The 17,746-nt window shown below is 52.7% G+C and overlaps 5 protein-coding genes; 3 read left to right on the top strand and 2 right to left on the bottom strand.

Moving 5' to 3' along the window:
* Positions 1-151: 151 nt before the first annotated feature.
* On the bottom strand, positions 152-2,654 carry RCC_09478 (related to glucan 1,3-beta-glucosidase; the record flags this gene model as incomplete). XM_023774720.1 has 2 exons in its annotated part: positions 152-221; positions 301-2,654. The coding sequence occupies 2 exons, from the start codon at positions 2,652-2,654 to the stop codon at positions 152-154; spliced, it is 2,424 nt and encodes an 807-aa protein (XP_023630488.1).
* A 3,092-nt stretch (positions 2,655-5,746) lies between these two features.
* RCC_09477 (related to aminotransferase) lies at positions 5,747-7,335 on the bottom strand (the record flags this gene model as incomplete). XM_023774719.1 has 3 exons in its annotated part: positions 5,747-6,194; positions 6,370-6,928; positions 6,984-7,335. The coding sequence occupies 3 exons, from the start codon at positions 7,333-7,335 to the stop codon at positions 5,747-5,749; spliced, it is 1,359 nt and encodes a 452-aa protein (XP_023630487.1).
* Positions 7,336-8,153: 818 nt separating this feature from the next.
* RCC_09476 (uncharacterized protein) lies at positions 8,154-10,841 on the top strand (the record flags this gene model as incomplete). The annotated part of the gene is made up of 1 exon (XM_023774718.1): positions 8,154-10,841. The coding sequence occupies one exon, from the start codon at positions 8,154-8,156 to the stop codon at positions 10,839-10,841; it is 2,688 nt and encodes an 895-aa protein (XP_023630486.1).
* Positions 10,842-11,587: 746 nt separating this feature from the next.
* Positions 11,588-13,564, top strand: RCC_09475 (related to tripeptidyl-peptidase I; the record flags this gene model as incomplete). XM_023774717.1 has 3 exons in its annotated part: positions 11,588-11,833; positions 11,887-13,181; positions 13,234-13,564. 3 exons carry the CDS (start codon positions 11,588-11,590, stop codon positions 13,562-13,564), a joined length of 1,872 nt encoding a protein of 623 aa, XP_023630485.1.
* Positions 13,565-15,927: 2,363 nt separating this feature from the next.
* RCC_09474 (related to Aspartic protease PEP1) lies at positions 15,928-17,238 on the top strand (the record flags this gene model as incomplete). XM_023774716.1 has 3 exons in its annotated part: positions 15,928-16,262; positions 16,314-16,605; positions 16,660-17,238. The coding sequence occupies 3 exons, from the start codon at positions 15,928-15,930 to the stop codon at positions 17,236-17,238; spliced, it is 1,206 nt and encodes a 401-aa protein (XP_023630484.1).
* Positions 17,239-17,746: the final 508 nt, after the last annotated feature.

The following is a 17,746-nucleotide window of genomic DNA, read 5'->3' as shown; positions in this document are numbered from 1 at the left end:
TTTCTCAACGCTATCACTAAACGCCTTGTAAGTCGACCCACGTCGCAGTGGGGACCAATACCCGCCAAACGCCAGCCATTCATCCCCCAATGCAGTTCATTCATCGACGTCCTGTGCGCCGGAGTATGCTCATCACGCTATGCCGTCATGTCTATCTATCCTCGCCAACCAGTTCGTGCAGCTTCCAAAGACTTCCCTGCAAGAAAGGGAGTGTGCAGAGACTGGTGTCATCAATGTATGTCATCAAAAGAAGTGAAGAAAGTCGAGTTTTGGTGCAATYAAGAAGGACTGCTTGAGTACCAGGCGATTGTGTCGCCAAAGACGTTGTGGTTCTTCGCGGCGATGATGGGAGAGTTGACCCGATCATCCATAATCATCTTGACGGCTGCCTTTGTGGTCACAGTGTACATGTCAACCTGGCTGTTTTGTATGCGGATCATGTACTCCTGGCAGTTGCCGAGTGGTGTGCAGACTTGGGAGTAGTTGTTGAAGAACGAGTAGAACCCAGTAGCGTAGATGAGAACACCTTGGCTGTTCACAACGCGGAGACCCCAAGCATCCTTGCAGGGAACTTCATTGTTGTCGCTGCCATCGGGGCAGATGGAAAAGTCTGGGTCACGATAAGCCTTGTTGAAGGCGAGCGGCGCTGGGACCAGTGGATTCGGTTGAAAGTATGGTGTCTCGGTCTGCATGAATCCGCCAAACACAGCTTTGACGCTGTCGAATTGGTAGTTGTAAATCATGGAGTGTTCAGATGCAGATCCCCAAAGCCAAACAGCGCCTTGAGACTGGATGAGGCAACCACGTGCGCTGAAGATTGAAATCTGGGTCTGGTTGTTGACCTCCAAGTCGTGATCGGCAACCCAGAACCAGGAGTTCTCGAGAATAAAGTTACCAGACTTCTCCGTGGAGTGGAACATGAGGAAGACGCCCTGACACTGAGGAGTGGGCTGGGTAGTGGGCCAGCCGGGGCATTGATCCTCAGACAGAAGAGTGTTTGCAGACCCCCCAATGCGGACGTGAGCATCCCACATGCCAGATGCACCTTTCTCTTCCGAGTTCAAGTTCCACTCGATCATGACGGCACCTGGGGCAGCGCCCTTGGTCTGGAAGATGATGTCGGAGATTTCCACGGCGCCGGTATCGCCAGGCTTTCCAACTTGGAAGACGGCCTTGGGGTTTTCGCTGTCCGAGAAGCTCTTGCCGTCGGCCACAATCAGAGACCAGACTTCGCCAGTCATCTTGACGTTCTTCGGTACAGCAATGGTATCGGAGACGAGGTAGGCGCCGTGATCAAAGTACGCAATTGCGCCGTCCTGAGCGGACGCCTTTTCCAAGAAAGCCTGCACAGCTGCAGTATCGTCAGTCTCACCATCGCCTGCACAGCCGTTGGCCTTGGCTGACAGAAAGTTGGCAAGAGGCACATTCTCGTACTGCGGCTTGCTACGGCCGTAGATCTTGCCATCAGTGTCGAGAAGGACTTTTGCTTTGTGAGGCTTCTGGATCTCGCCAACTGACCCGTTGGCGCTGGTACTCTCGGCGCTGTTGGTGTAGCCGCTACCTTGTGCCCATGTTTCAATCATGGAAGGCTTCACCACGACTGCTTGGTCTTTCGCGGACCACACTGCAGCGGTTGTGACATCCTTCATGTCAACGTTGTCGATGACGAGGGTGTTACCGGTGAGAGGAAGGTTGCCGCCGATGCTGTAGGAAGTGTTGACACCATACTGAGTGCCTGAGATCTTGCTGTCGGAGAGCATAACCGAGCCAGTAGACATGTTGGATGGGCTGTTGGCCATGTCAATTCCAACGGTGCCACCAGTGATGGTGATGTTGCTGAGAACCCAACCCCAGTTCCAGTTCATGTAGATTGCAGTGGTGCAGTCCTCAAACACAAGGTTGCGGGAGGTGAACTGTTGACTGCCGAAGAAGGCACCATATTTGCCACCCTTGAACTTCAGGTCACTGCACCAGCCGCCGCTTCCGTTGTCCATGAAGATTCCTTGTTGCTGGCTGCCTTTGATCATGTCGAACTCGATGTTCTGAAGTGAGGTAGCCTGGGCGACTTGCCAGTGGATCGCCGTACCTATATCGGGTCCCTGAGTGAGATCCATTTTGAAGTTTCGCATTTGGCGGAAGAAGTTGTTCTGGTTGATGTACCAGTTGTGACCATCCTGGTAAGGGTCCGCGTCAAACATGGCCATGCCTTCGAAGTTGCTCGCCATCACGATTTGGGGGAGCTCAACGGCGTCGCCGACCATTTGGGTGTAGTAGAACATTTGAATGGGCTTGCTGACGAGATATTTGCCGGGCGGGAAGTAAACAATGGCGGGGTGGACGGTGGAGGAGTTGCAGCCAAAGCCGCAGCGACCGCCATCAGAGATGGCCTTGTTGATGGCCTCGGTAGAGTCTTGCTGACCGGTGGGGTCGGCCTGGAAGTCCGTGACAACGTTACGGAAGACGGAGTAGCTGCTGTCATTGTTGCCCCAGACTGTGCCTTTCCGCTCGATGTTGGCAAGCCAGTAGTTGGAAGTTGATGCTGCTAGGGAATCTGATGCTTGTGGGGCCGGCGCCGGCACTGCGAGCGCGGGTTGTGTGGAGAAGACGGCGATGAGAGCCGCGGCGAGCAGCGCGAAGCTGCTGGGAGAGAACATGTTTGCTCTGTGGATGGTGAGTCTTGGTGCGACTTGAAGTTGCAGCGTTCAGAATCTCAGTGACCTGCACTGATGGTGGTTGCAAAGAGTGTGTTGTCGTGTTGTTGTTTGTTTGGGTGGTGGTTGTCAGGTGGGCTGAAAGTTGTGAGTGAGGGGACTCGCGGTGGTTACCGAGTGTTCTGGTGCAGAATGGAGGTTGGTGGAAGGAGTGCGAGGTATTTGGAGTGTTGGTATGGAGGTTGGGTGAATCGCGTGAGCAGCGACAATGAGTGACCAAAAACACACAATGCAGTTGTGAATGTGACCGCCAGCACAATGGGTGAAAATGTTGACAATAAGAAGCACGCGGAGGAAAAGTGAGGGGATCAGCTGCGGCGAACTCTTTCAGCAGCGGATGTGTTGGCCTTGATAAAGGTAGATGGATGCGGGATGGGAACAGGAACGAAATGTGCGGACTGACCTAATCCCCGTTTGGTACAGTATGGAGCAATCGTAGTCCAGTCGTTCAGTCTCGGTCTCGCCTTGTGAACCACGGCGTTTCAGAATGTCGTTGATGCCTCCCGATGGGCGTCTGTAGTTTTCCAATTCGTTTGCTCGCTGTCCTGCAGACGCCGTATATATCTACTTCGACCGTTGCGCCTACCGCCACGGATCATTGTCCATCCACACAGGTGGCAGAGCACCGTCATACCGGTGTGTGCAACGGCTCCATGCCCACCCCTACCTTTGTCTACCTAGCTATCAAAAGGACGAAGGGTCATGTCTTCTAGCCTCGTGCCGCGTACCTAGGAATGCTGGCTACAGCCAGCCACAGGAAGGGGGACCACTGAGACAGAGACTAGTCGTAACAACCGCGCTGAAACCCGCCATCAACATAGTGACTGTGGCGAGCATTCCGTGTGCACCATCGAAGAAGTGTCGTTGGACGTGAAGAATACTGTAATGACTCGCCAGGGAGGCGCGCTTGGTCGGCCGCTCGGACCTTTTTCGGCAGACGGCAACGGCGATTCCCGCCGCCGTCATTCGTGATGATTGGCGCCCTGGGAACCACATCGTGAGTCGTGCGACAACGCCCAACTTGACCCGTCGACCAAGCATCGTCCTCGGGCTTAGAAAGACGAAGTCGTTGTCCATTTGATCTGTTTGAAGTTGCCGCCCGAGCCCACAAACCTGGCTGCGAATGTGGTCGTTGATCGTGGCGCTGTGACAGCCTCGTGCTTGCGGGAAAGACGACAGGGACAAAACGTCACAGAAAACGGCTCCCGGCCTTGCTACCAATACAAAAACATCCAACCAGGCGCTCGCGACCCTTTTGGAGTACCAGCCTGGTGGTTACGAGGCCGACATTGGAGAAGTTTGGCTCGCCCGTTGTAGCATGCACCTGGACGCTGGACCCACGATGATACAAGTGTTTGCACGGCAATCGTACATGGCGCATGGCTCATTTACGTTTGCGGCACATGCAGATCAGCGGTTGTGACAGCGTGACCATGCTCGCTTCTGCAAATATTCCTCTCGGTGGGGCTTGTGAGACTTGAGCAATTTGGAACTGAAGCTGCAAAGAGCGCTCGCGATGTTCAGAATCAATCCTGTGACACGGGATACTCCTAGTGATCACCCCGCCGTGCTGATGAGCGAGATCCTAGCAGGTATCCTTTCTCCAGGGTAGACATCTGGTGCTTCGTCTCAGCTCCCCTACTCAGGCACAGATGGGCCGCTTTGCAGCACCCTCTAGCCTCCATGTAGTGGTGGCGTCCGGTTTCATGGACATTACGAATCCTTTGGCATTGCTCTCCACGTAGTCGACCCGGCTGGCCGATATGCCTGACAGCCGCCATCATCCAGCCTGTATGGTGAAGAAGCAAGACCGGAGCTCTCCAATGTCGACACCTGTGTCCTGATGGAAACGATGACAGCAGACAGTAGGAAGCCAGGCACTAACACAAGAAGCACGACTGAGAAAATAGCCCACAGCCAACCGGCGCGAACAATGGTCTGCAACCTGAGAGCCGTAGCAACTGCGGCGGTCATTCTACCCGCCGAGTTGTCATACTCATCGCATCAGTTCCATCATCGGCCCAAGCGATCGGATCGCGATGTCTCCAGTACTGTTCATATCGCGAATCTGTGAAGCGTTTAACCAGGAGACGTACACTGCTTGTGAAATATCCTCGGATGATGATCCATCGAAACCAGACGCAAATACCTCGTCAACGTGGTACCTAATCATGTCCCCAGTAGGTTTTAGATGTCCACTTCAAAGGCAAAGGATTCATTATGTCCAGGAGGACGGAAGGTGATGTTGCCATTTGAACTGTCCGCTGTAATGAGCAACGATGACCGGATGGCTCCAATGCATGATGCCTCGTCAAGAGATCCAAGATTCTCCAAGGCCACAGGCTTATGCAGATACGCCGTATCGAATTTCTTGTCCTAGACCATCGTCCGTCCGGAATGTGCGAGAAGCTTCCCTTATTCTGTTTTAGGTTGATAGCAATCGACTGTCTTTCTCCAGGCCAGCTGAGTTGAATGGGTATTGGAAAGAAATGATAATATGCAACAACCTGCGCACCATCGACCTCGATATGCCATATTCTTTCTGCGCTGTGCCGTACGATAAGAATAGAACTTGCACGCGCCAGCCATATTTCAAGCCAGGCGCTTGCGCTGCCATGACATCCCTGATGCACTGAATGTGCATTTACCGAAAGGAACGATAACCGGAAGGCAATAACAGAGATTTTGATGTTGATGTTGATGAGAATTTGGCTTTTGTATGTTTTGAAGATGTGGGAAGGAGCGTTCACAAAAATCCCGACCGACAATGTGATCTGATCTGATCAAGTTGGATGAACAGCAGACGCAGATCTCGCCAATGCCACTGGACTAGATGCATCCGCACTTCAACCAGGCTCCCGCCAAACCGCCAGAATCTCGTCACATACCCGCGCTCTAGTCACCTGCCAGTTCATTTCGAGATGCTTCATGCTGGTCGACAGACGAGCACCTCCGAAWCCCATCATATCAAGCCAAGGAATTGCCTTCATGCGAAGACTAGTGGTCGTACGACGGCCTGCCGTTTCTGATGCGAATCAGCAGCCATCGAGCATCTTCTTCGCAACGACGCCAACCCTTCTGATGCCTTCAGTCAATTTCCATTCCTCTTCCCATGAAAAACACAGACGCACGTTGCCATCGAACTTTGCCACGTCATCTCCCGGGATCTGGAAAATATTGCCTGGAGCAATCATCACGTTCTCCCCTTCTTGACACCTTACGGAGAGATCTTTGGCTTTCAGCCTGGCCGGCAGACCAAGCCATACAAAGTACCCACCAACCACGTCCCGATTGGACTGCGGAGCAGTGAAGCCTAGAGGAAATAGATGGGACTTGATGGCCTGCTGCAAAACGCGATATCGCGAGGCATACGCCGGACGCAAAACATTCACAATGTGATCCTGCACTTGCCCTGAGGAGACCATTCGGGCAACGTAGGTCGATGTAAGCTGGCTTGGAGCGCCTCCGGAACGCTGAACGCCACTGCAACGACCATGATTAGCTTACAATCTTGTGGCTGTTGWTCATTGCTCGGGGATATTGAAGCTCAGGTGAGAGAGGCATCACCTAACGATGCAGGTACCACTCCACAAAGGCTTGGCTCGTACAGCCTCAGGCTTGGGCTAAGAATTGAACAAAGAGAGTTGTGGGTACGTACGCTTGTGAAAGCCCATATGTGAGTTTTCTCGTTCCTTCACTCCACCCCACYCGGAGTCCGGGACCTGCAATCTTACTGAAAGTGCCATTTGAAATGACATTGCCAAACCCATCAGCATCGACTCGCTCTGCACCACCATCCAAGTGCCTGTCAATGTCCACCAAACGAGGAAGATGAGCAGCGCTCGTGGCTTCGAGTTGTGTCTCCATCACCACGGCATGGCGTTCATCACTCTTCGCAGGCCATTGCAACATGTCGTACACATCATCGCAAGCGATTAGCATGTCAAATTCTCTTGCCAGCTGTACAAGCTCGCGCCTTCTCCGCAGGCTCATCGTACGCGACGATGGATTGGAGAACGACGGCACGCAATATAGCAGATGTTTGTACACTTTCGCCCGCTCTCGCTGTGGCTTAAAGTGTGGTGTGTTGTTGCCTTGTGCTTGTGCCTTGTCTTCGCTCTTTCGGATCTCCCGTCGTAGGTATTCGATATCGAGACCTTCTTCATCTTCGGGGACCGCACGCATTTTCTCATGAAAGCCAGCATCTTCGAATATCCCTACCCTTACGGTCAGTCTCTCGCCCCTCTCTTGTCCATTCAAGTCTTGGCGTACGGAAGACAAGCATATATGCAGGCACAACTATCCATATTGCCCGCGTGTATCCGGGATCCGAGTATACATTCAGCACGTTCCCCAAATTCTGCGATGCTCCACCGGTAATACATATCCTCTCCGGTCCGATATGAGAATCGAGTCGATGTGAGTCTGTCAGCCATTTTGCTACGGCTTCTCGACAAGGCTCATGCCCGGGATCTGGTCCGTATAGGAGACCGTCGTGTGCTACCAAAGGGTCGGAGAGCACCGCATTTGCGGCTGCTCGGATGAGCTCTGCCGGGAGGAGGAACGGGTTCGGAGAGCCTCGAACGAGTGTAATGAACGACCTGCGGTCCGCATCGTTCGCCATGGTCACTTCTGCTGCACTATCAACGGCGTCGAGAACAGCGATGGCATCGAAAAGGCTTGGAGAAGCATCGGCCACCTACTCTATCGGGAGAACCACACAGTTACAGTAAGCGATAATATCCTGCCATGCATATGGAAGAGTGGAAATTTGAACATCTGTGTGTCAATATTTCGCTTATTCTGCACTCCACGGGTCGTCTGGCATCCACCTTCGACGCGGCTGATGGATTTGCCTCGAGTCGCTGTTCGTCACCGTAGTTCACCTTTCAAGGTTGGCGCTTGTCGTACTTAGAACTTAAAATAGCTACACGCTTGAAGTTCAGGCGGACAACATCATCAGCATACTTTCTTCAGCCTCCTCGCGCCAATACCTCGACGTCAATTCTACGCCGCCCACACTACCCACACGGACACAGCCTCGTGATGTGCGGTTGTAGCGCGAAATTTCAGTCCACCGCTCGACCATTGTTTGGACTACGCATGGCGTGCAGGGGTGGACGGGTATAAAGCTGACGTAGCCTMGTCGAGCATGGGTCGAGCTGTACGCGGTCTTATGAGCGTGTCTCTCTGCCTTTTCGCGGGTACCGGATCCATTTCTTATTTCGCTTGAAACATTATTCATCTTCAGTCCACCCCTTGCACACACTCTGCAGCGTCACATCATTACCTCTCTCATACTTTGTGCCATCTCCCTCCTGCGTGGGACTGCTCCCTCTCTCTAGTACTCCCCAAAAGTACCTCGCCGGTAGCACCACATGCCCTCGGCTGACTGCCTCACGCGCTACTTGGTGAACCTCTCAGCTGGGCTGAATCAACACAATGTCTAGGCGACTATCAGCCATGTTCTCGGCTGCGGGCTTTGCACAGCCCGACAGCAAATCCTCCACGCGCGGCGACTCTCCTCGAAAACTATCTCCATCAGACACCTCGCAAGTTCACAAGTCTTCAGCACCAGACGACGTTTCACGATCTCGATCACCTTCCAAGCTATCCAAGCAAGCTCCCGCGTACAACGAGGCGCGCAGACAGTCCACACAGTACCTCATGACGCCAGAGTTCACTCTGCCCAGTTTGCGGGACCTCGAAAAGGACGACATKTACCTCCCTCAGCTCCCACCTCCACCATATGTCATGACAGACTCTGAAGACAGATCGAGACCCTCATCTCGCTCGGCCAACCGWTCCATGACGCCCACGCTGGTCCTGCCAGGCGATGCCGCTCCTTCCTTGTCATCTCCGGGAGGTGAAGTGCTGCAGAAGAAGAAGCAACATTGGTGGAGTAAGAGCGAGGACACAAATCGTGATGCGAGCAAAGGTCCGATTGCGTGGATCGCGGGACACGCACAGAACTTGCCGTATGATGTTTCAGGCCTTGTAAATGCGAAACCGATGCAAGAACTTTGGAACGAAGAAGGCAACTGTACAGTTTATCTTTTCCCTCGGGTCTCCAACAAGGGACCATCGTTCAAGGTGGACTCTGCTGTGTTTGCCTCTTCTTCAGTGCTCACCAAACTCGCATTCGGTGAATTTCACAACGACACGAGGGGTGTATCGGGCGATCGAAGGCAAATACCTCCGGAAACGCGTGCGCGAGGCCTGTCACAGCACGACCCTGCAACTCCGTCAATCAGCTCGAGACGCAACGGCGAGACCAACGGCTCCACTTCATCACATGATTCAAACGGACGACAGTCAAACTTCTCCTACTCCTCCCAGCAGACAGATCTATATTTCCCCATCAAGCTCGGCAGTGATGGAGCAGCGGAAACTTCGACAGCAAAGGCCGGCGATCGGGCCACGATGGAGGATCTCCAAACACTGGTGGACTACCGCAACTTTTTCGCATTCCTCTGCGGGCAGTCTCTAGTCGCAACGGAGCGGAGGAGTTCGTTCTTCAGCATCTTTATGACCATTGCTGGAATACTCAGATCGTACCAATTCACCAACGCCGATGGCTCTTCTTATGGCGAGGTGTGCAACGCTAGCTTTGACGCTTATGTCACAGAGCTTGGACTGGCGGACGTCAGGACTAGTCGAGAGAAGACCATTGAAGGTATCGTTCTGGGTGAGCGCATGAAGAACGTTCTCCTCTACAATGAAGCTTTCACGCATGCTGTTGGCAAGCACGGCGATCTCGTAGCGCTCAAGAGTCCCAAGTTCAACATGATTTCGCCCATCTCCCAGAATCGGCTCGTGCGAGCGTCCATGGACCTGGACAAGCGGGTCGCATCAATACGGCTTGTCATGACAGATTTTGACTTTCCATTCCTCTTCTCTGGAATCATGAGCAGCAAAACATCGATTGAGAGGAAGGAGGGAGTGCGGTTCGATGCGTGGAAGGAGAGCTTTCTTGGCATGCGCCGATTTATGCTCGGTCTGCTCAAGCAACGATATGGAGATTGGCCACCCAAGGCTAGTAGCAAAAAGAATTCGCTTGAAACATCGGGTTTGAATCGGATCGTGCTGCGCGACGTTTACAACGATTTGGCGTCAATGTATGACCTACTCGTCGACAGAACTAGCCTCACTACCAGGACCATAGATGGCCAAAGTTTGGACGACGCCAGAGACGAGCCGCTTGTTCGAGGCTTGAGGGCCATTCTCTCCGAGTATGATCGCTCCTCACCACCCGTGAAGCCACCGGTTCCATTCGACTTGCCCCGGTTGCCAACATTAAGATCGACACGAAAAGATTTCGGAGCGGGAGATGCGAAGCAGGACGCCAAAGCTATGAACAAAAAGATCAAGGATGAAGAGATCTCTCAAATGTTGCGCGCCAGCTGGAATGAGGACGCAATCGCCACTCCATTCGTCAACGCCTTCCRGGAGATGGAGAAGCGGGCCGCTCATGGTTGCACGCCTGCCGAGATTCAAGATCTGCGAGTCGGTCAGTGGATTTTCATGTATACAGTCCTGCAAGCTCTCCCCATGCTGGCATGCGATGCGCCTGGTTTGAAGTGGACTCACGCTGTGGAGTACTTCCTCTGCGCTCCACCTCGATCTGGTGTGCCCTGGGCAGACCAAGGAGCTGGGAACTCGGGCGCGGGTCAACGAACATGGTTTTCTGTTGGCGGAGCAGGCGGCGGAGTGGTTTCACTACCTTCTGATGTTGTTGAACACGGAGTTGAGGGAATCTACCGACGAAGTCATTGCTGGAGTATGGCGGAGCAATGGTGCGCAGCAAATCCTATTTTGAGCCAAGCATTGCAAATGCAGCAGAGCAGTGGTGGTGCAGAGTATGAGCCCGAACCGCCGGGTCCGCAAGCTTCGCTACGTCCCACAAGCGTATACAGCGATCGAAGCACATCCAACAAGCGACACTCGAGCTTTGGTCTTGGGTTGGAAGCYCTCCCTCTGCCCTCGGGAATTACACCAGACGGAAGCGCTCCCAGCTCAATGGAGAGACCGAGAACGCCGACTCATTCTGTGGATGCTAGCAAGACTTTTGACGCCATCCTGGGAGGTGTTCCTGATACAGGGAAGGGGAAGAAAAAGGGAAAGAAGTGATGATGGTATCAATCACCAACATGTCGGGACAGTGGTTGGGGTGTACAGAAAACATTGGTGACGGCACAAAAATKATCTTGATGATGCGGACGGAGGGTGTACATGTTGTAATGGAATATAATGAATGACAATTGGACGCATGGACTTCTTCTTACTTCCGAATTACAATCAGTCTCAGCTGTGCCACTGGAACCACATCATCAGTCGTGCTGCCATAAAGTATTTGATCGAGAATCACGAAATGATGCCATCTCGGGGCTTTTACCAGCCCTATACATTGCTATACCGTTTTCGATCGTGTGGGGCCGAGCGTACATTGGCTTTTGCGATAAGCTCATGAAGCTTGCAAGGCAAATGCTTGCAGGCATGCCTCCTAGCATATCGCCCTCACTGCCTCACAAGCTTGAGAGGAGTGTTGGAATTTCTAAAGAATTGTGCACATGTTTCACATATTCCCAGACTCTGCTCTGGATGCGTACCGTCTACTCGCGGCTGGAAGGTCGGACCGAGAGGCTGGCCACCACAGAGCAAAGTCCCCGCATTGGAAACGTGGGAGAATACGATAGATATGCATCATACCTGCTTCTTTGGGTCTGGTCTTGGTGCTACCTCCTGCTACAAGCTGCCTATCACCCGCCTTCCCYTCCGCGATGCGACATCAATTAAAAGCATCGCGTCGTCCACCCGTTCCTTCACGCGCCTTGTCAACCTTTCCATCGTTTTGAAATTGTTTACATTTCTTCAAAATGTACATCTCTACAGCCAAACTCACTCTCCTTGTAGGCTCCTTTTCGGGCGCCTACGCGTTGCCTTCGCTTTCACGCTCCAACTACGCCGTCAAGGAACGTCATGCTGCTCCCCGCGACTGGACCATCGTCGGACCTTCGTCCAAGTCGGATACCATCCACATGCAAATTGGTCTGAAGCAGCAGAATGAGGGTGTCATTGAGAAACACCTCATGGAGATCTCAGATCCCAGCCACTCCCGTTATGTGGGTATCGTTGGTGCAACGTGTGTGGCTGATAGATGCTAACGGTCTCCCAGGGCCAACACATGACGGCAGAGGAAATCTCCAGCATTGTCACCCCTTCAGACGAGTCGCGCGACCTCATCACCGCCTGGCTGGCTGAGAATGGCATCGATGATGCTGTACACTCACCCTCCAAAGATTGGATCCMTGTTGTCATTCCCATTGAAAAGGCCGAGAAGCTCCTAGACACTTCCTACTCCACCTACAGACACGCAGATGGCTCTGTGCTCGACCGCACGCCTGAGTGGTCTCTCCCAATCCATCTGCATGACCATATCGATGTCATTCAGCCCACAAACTCATTCTTCCGTCCAATCCCCAAAGATCTCACCAGCAGCGTCACTACTACTGGTTCCGATGCACTAACAGGTGAAGCGCACTCTTTGGAGTGGTGGGACAAAGTCGGAAAGGGCCTCTATACTGGCAAGGGCTCGTCAAAGCTGTCTGAAATCTGTAACATCAGTTTCACCACTCCAGAGTGCATTCGCACCCTATACGGAACCATCAACTACAAGGCACAGGCTCCAGAGAAGAACAGCGTCGCCGTGACCAACTACCTCAACCAAACGTCATACCGAGCGGACATTTACAAGTTCCTTCAGATGTTCCGTCCAGAGGCTGCTGAAGCCGCCAAGACTTTCCCTGTTGTCATCATCGCGAATGCCACCAACAATCAAGGTGCCCAGACAYCAGAGGAGATCGCCAATGGAGTCAACGTTGAAGCCAACCTCGATGCTGAGCAAGTCCTTTCCGTCTCATGGCCTACCCCATTCACTGCCTACTCGACTGGCGGATCTCCTCCTTTCATGCCTGACCTTGCTACCCCAACCAACACCAACGAACCATACCTGGTCTTCCTGCAATACCTCCTAGCTCAGAAGAAGGTTCCAAACGTCCTCTCCACCAGCTACGGTGACGATGAGCAGACCATCCCACGTTCTTACGCCAACAAGGTCTGCGCTGGGTTTGCTCAGCTTGGTGCTCGTGGAGTGTCGGTGCTTTTCTCGTCTGGTGACAACGGTGTTGGTTCTAGCGGCAAGTGCTACTCCAACACAGAGCCCAAGCAGTACAAGTTCCTTCCTGCCTTCCCGGCTGGCTGTCCCTGGGTGACGGCTGTTGGTGGAACTGAGGCTTTCGAGCCTGAAGTCGCTGTTAAGCGTTTCGGCTCCGGTGCTGGTTTCAGCGAGTATTTCCCTGCTCCTGACTACCAAGCGAAGACGGTCGCCCAGTACGTCAAGAGCTTGAACGGGCTCTACAATGGTTTCTACAACAAGAAGGGTCGTGGCTACCCAGATGTTGCTGCGCAAGGGTGAGTATTCTTTCCTACGATATCCTCTCACCCTATATTGACTTGTGTACAGTAACCGCGACGCTCTTGTCTCTGAGGGCTCAGTGCGTACCGTTGGTGGCACCTCTGCATCCTCGCCTACATTCGCTGGTGTCATTGCTCTGGTCAATGATGCTCTTCTCGCCAAGGGCAAGCCTGTGCTCGGATTCCTCAACCCATGGATCTACAGCGGTGCCTACAAGGCTCTCAACGATGTCACCAGCGGCTCCAGCTTTGGCTGTAACACCACCGGTTTCCCCGCTCAGAAGGGATGGGATGCCGTTACTGGCTTCGGCACGCCCAACTTCCCGAAGTTGGTCGATGCTGCGTTTGCAAAGTACAATGCTAAGCCGTATGGATATTGATTGATGATGGATATTGAAAATACTGCATGAGCGATGAACCCTGGTAGTAATAATGAGAAGAGACTGGAACATACCTGCAAGTATGATGTTCTCACACATTTCTCATGTCGAATGGGCGTAATGCTCGACCGTCAGTGACTTTGTTCTTGCCTTGGATCAATTTACACTGGCTGTGAATTATTCTACAGGAGGCTTCGCGAGCATGTGGACATCTACGGAGGAGCGCCAAAAGAGGAAGGTCAAAATGTTTCAATTTATCAACGCCGCTAGGCTCAAAGACGACTTGACTGGTCCGTCTTCACCGATGCTCCAGATTGTGGCTCTCGCCTCCCATATGCAGGGACATGGCCATGTCGATCAGGAACAATGGATTCTCCAACCACAAACGTTACTTCTCCAGATATCGCGGGTAGTGTCCGATGACCAGCTGCGGTTGAACTCATGATCTTCGACATGTGATACAAGAAACAAGTCGTTGGCCTGCAGGCACCTTACACTAATGCATGTGCTCCACATGTGGCCAAGGCGTGCGTTCGGCTTCAATCACCCTAATCGTAGGCTTGGTTTGCTTGTTGTTCTTGATTTAGAAGGTGACATATCGCAGCCGGCCGATCATCCCGCGCCTAGTCGTGAACAAGTTCGGGCTACAGTATCAGAATGGAGGGCCTTGGACCAAACATCGACTGTTCCGAGGTCGCACCCAAGTGGTGGCTATGAGAAAATGACCAGCTGTGCAATCCGGCTGTTCTCGAAGACGCACAATCTTCGTCCGGTCTTGATTTGGTACTGCGGATGTACTTGCAGTTAACAGCTGAAACTGGGGTGGGTCGGTATATGCGGCTCCATGGATTCAGCTCAGGAACACCTGCTCGACTCGACTGCTCATCTGCAGATCCTCCACACTACGCCATCATGGTCTCTCGTTTTGGAGGTATGTCCGCTTTCAGTGTGACGGGTCCAAACATTTGACAGGCAGTTTCGCAAGTGAGCATCAAGCTGACAAGTCTAGCACGCAATCGCATGCGCCATAGGCGCCAACCTGTCTTCCAGAAAGGCGCTGGTGCCGGGCTAGTCGTCTGGCWAAGAATAAGTTACCATGCGGTCAGCTTCATGTCGCTGATGTGGCGAAAACTCCAACCCTCGTGTGCCAAGACAGCTCTGTCTGTTACGAAAGGTATCGCTGGTGAGGCTGTCGCATGCCCACATCACCACTCGAAGGAGTCATGGAGAGAGAGAGAGAGAGAGTTAGCAACATCGCTTCCGACTTTGAGATCGGGGACCGGACGAACTCAGAGAGCACGCTAGTGTCACTCTAGCGCATGAAGACAAGACGACCAATCATCTCTCAGGTCTCTCCGCATCCTTTTCCATGAACAACATCGCCACGAACAGAGGCTGTGCCGCTACGCCCTCCTCCTTTGAGATGCAGCTACATGGACATTTGATGGTTTGAGAGGCGGCCAATGATCTCGCTTCGCGGTGGCCTCTGGAGGACCGCACTCTCTCAGTTTGACTACACGTTCATCCCAAGTCGTGTCTGATCCTGAAACCTGCGACATCGTCTTTTCTACCAAATCAGAGTTTGACAATGATATTCTCCAGGCTCCACCGAGATTCCTCCGTTGATCTGTTGTCGGAAGCAAATGCCGACAAAGACACTTCACACGCCAGCTGCTAAGTACACACCGACATGGCGATGTTGGCTGGGGAAGCTTCTCCAGTCCAAGCAAATTCAAGCTCCGGCACAGCTATCTTGGCAACGATTATCTGGTGTTCAAGACCCACGTAGGCGGATAAGACAGCGGACGGCGCCAAGTTGGCCGGCTCTTTGACCTTGTGATTGGCAGTCTACACTACGCTTGCAAACCCAAGTGCGATAGCTACCAAAATGACACTTCGAGACACAGCAGAAATTATCGGGCCACTTGCCGGACCAATACGACGAGGGAATGCAATCACAGGAACGACGCTGCAAACTTGTTTGATGGAGCGGGGTGGTGGGTGTTCGACTTCCGCACTCTGCGAACGCTACTCTCCGTGCGAGTGATTTGCTCACAGCAGTTCTACGACTTGCCTGGATTGGCAGGTATGATCAGGTACGAGTCTTTATGCTTTCGCCTTGAAAGCCGAACGAACACAGGACCATCGCCTTTCAAGCAATGTCGYCGCAGAGGTATGCTTTCCCTCCGCATGACTGGATGTTGCTCTTGATTGCTACTCTGCCGATCAACTGCGGTGGTGCTCCAGACTGGTGTAGCGTTGTCTGTAAGTGTTTGAAGTTCACAGATATAAGATCTTGGTCTACTTCGATAGTGAATACTCGCCTCATCATCCAACATCTCCACACCTTCACCTTCTCCATCATGCACAACGTCCTGCTTTCAGCCGCATTGGTGGCATCTGCCACACTTTCTCTCGCTGCACCTGCAGAGGTTGCCGGACGCAAGGCTTTCAGCATTCAACAACAGCCACATGGCAAAGTCTTGAAGAATGGACCCATTCAGCTCAACAAGGCCTACCAAAAGTACGCCAAGGTGGGCGCCGTTGCACCAACAGAAGTTCGTGCTGCTGCCGCAAGCGCTTCCCAGACTGGCAGTGTCAGCGCATCTCCGGAGCAATACGATCAATCATATCTCTGCCCAGTGACTGTTGGCGGCAGGACTCTGAATCTCGACTTTGATACCGGCTCAGCTGATCTGTAAGTTTTCTTCCATCGACAGAAATCATCCAGACAACTGACCTTATATAGGTGGGTTTTCTCCACTCTCATGGCTACGAGCGAGCAAAGTGGACACTCAGTCTACAACCCGAGCACATCTGGCAGAAGACTAAGCGGCGAGACCTGGGACATCAGCTATGGTGACGGATCCGGTGCCTCCGGTGTCGTCTACGCTGATAAGGTTGTGGTTGGTGGAGTGACTGCTACGTCTCAAGCTGTCGAGGCCGCCACCTCTGTGTCCGCAGCCTTCTCTCAGGATGTCGATAATGACGGTCTGCTTGGACTTGCTTTCAGCTCGATCAACACGGTTTCTCCGGACAAGGTAAGATACGGGCAGGATGATCTCCAACCATTGATTGCTGACGTTGAACTTCAGGCTACCACATTCTTCGATACTGTCAAGAGCTCCCTTGCCAAGCAGCTCTTCACTGTCGACCTGAAGCACAACACTGCTGGTACCTACGACTTTGGCTACATCGACTCCAGCAAGTACACTGGCTCGATTGCATACACCAGCGTCGACACCTCGAACGGATTCTGGCAATTCACCGCAGGCGGTTACTCTGTCGGATCTAGTACCACCACCTCCGGCTCTGTCGGCAGTGCCATTGCTGATACCGGTACCTCGCTCCTCTACCTCCCATCCGCCGTCACTTCAGCATACTACGCCAAAGTCTCTGGCGCCAAGTACGACTCGAACCAGGGCGGCTACGTTTTCTCCTGTAGTGCCACTCTCCCCAACTTCAATGTCAAAATCGGTAGCCAGGTTTTCACGGTTCCTGGAAGCTTGATCAACTATGCCCCAGTCAACGACGCTGGCACTCAATGCTTTGGTGGAATTCAGCGTAACACTGGGATTGGTTTCACCATCTTCGGTGACATTTTCTTGAAGAGTGTCTTTGCTGTTCACGATGTGAGCACTGGTAGTCCAAGGATCGGATTTGCTAAGCAGTAGAGCGTGCATGAATAAGGTAGAGTTGGAATGAGGAGTTGAATGTCATCTGGATGACCCAAATCTCGTACTCTTTAGCGGAAATTTTGTTTAGATCATGAATGAAAAGATGTCATCATAGTCAACTTGAGATATTCCGAGTAACTGCCTTGATCGAGATACAGTGAAAAAGAGATACGGAGTATGCCCGAAGCTACTACAACGAAGTAAGGTAGAACTGGATCAGTCAGCATCAAAGATCAGACAACTCGGAATACATTTTAGATAACTTATCATAACATCAACATCACCACTCTCCAGCTGGACCGAAAGAATCCCAATCCCCGAAATGGACAGCGTTTCTGAAGAGGGTAACCATGCTACAGCCTCAACAAAACCCAGCACTCTCCTCTCCCTGCCCCGAGAACTCCGAGACAGCATCCTTCTTTACACCGTCATAAACGACCTGTACACATTCACACTCACCAATCAACGACCAGCAACTCTCTTCACCTGCCACCAGCTGCAAGAA

This window comes from Ramularia collo-cygni (genome assembly GCF_900074925.1).
Source record: "Ramularia collo-cygni strain URUG2 genome assembly, contig: RCC_scaffold18, whole genome shotgun sequence".
In the NCBI taxonomy this organism is placed as follows: domain Eukaryota; kingdom Fungi; phylum Ascomycota; class Dothideomycetes; order Mycosphaerellales; family Mycosphaerellaceae; genus Ramularia; species Ramularia collo-cygni.
Note: the sequence above shows the minus strand (reverse complement) of the source record. Positions and strands in the feature narration are given on the sequence as shown.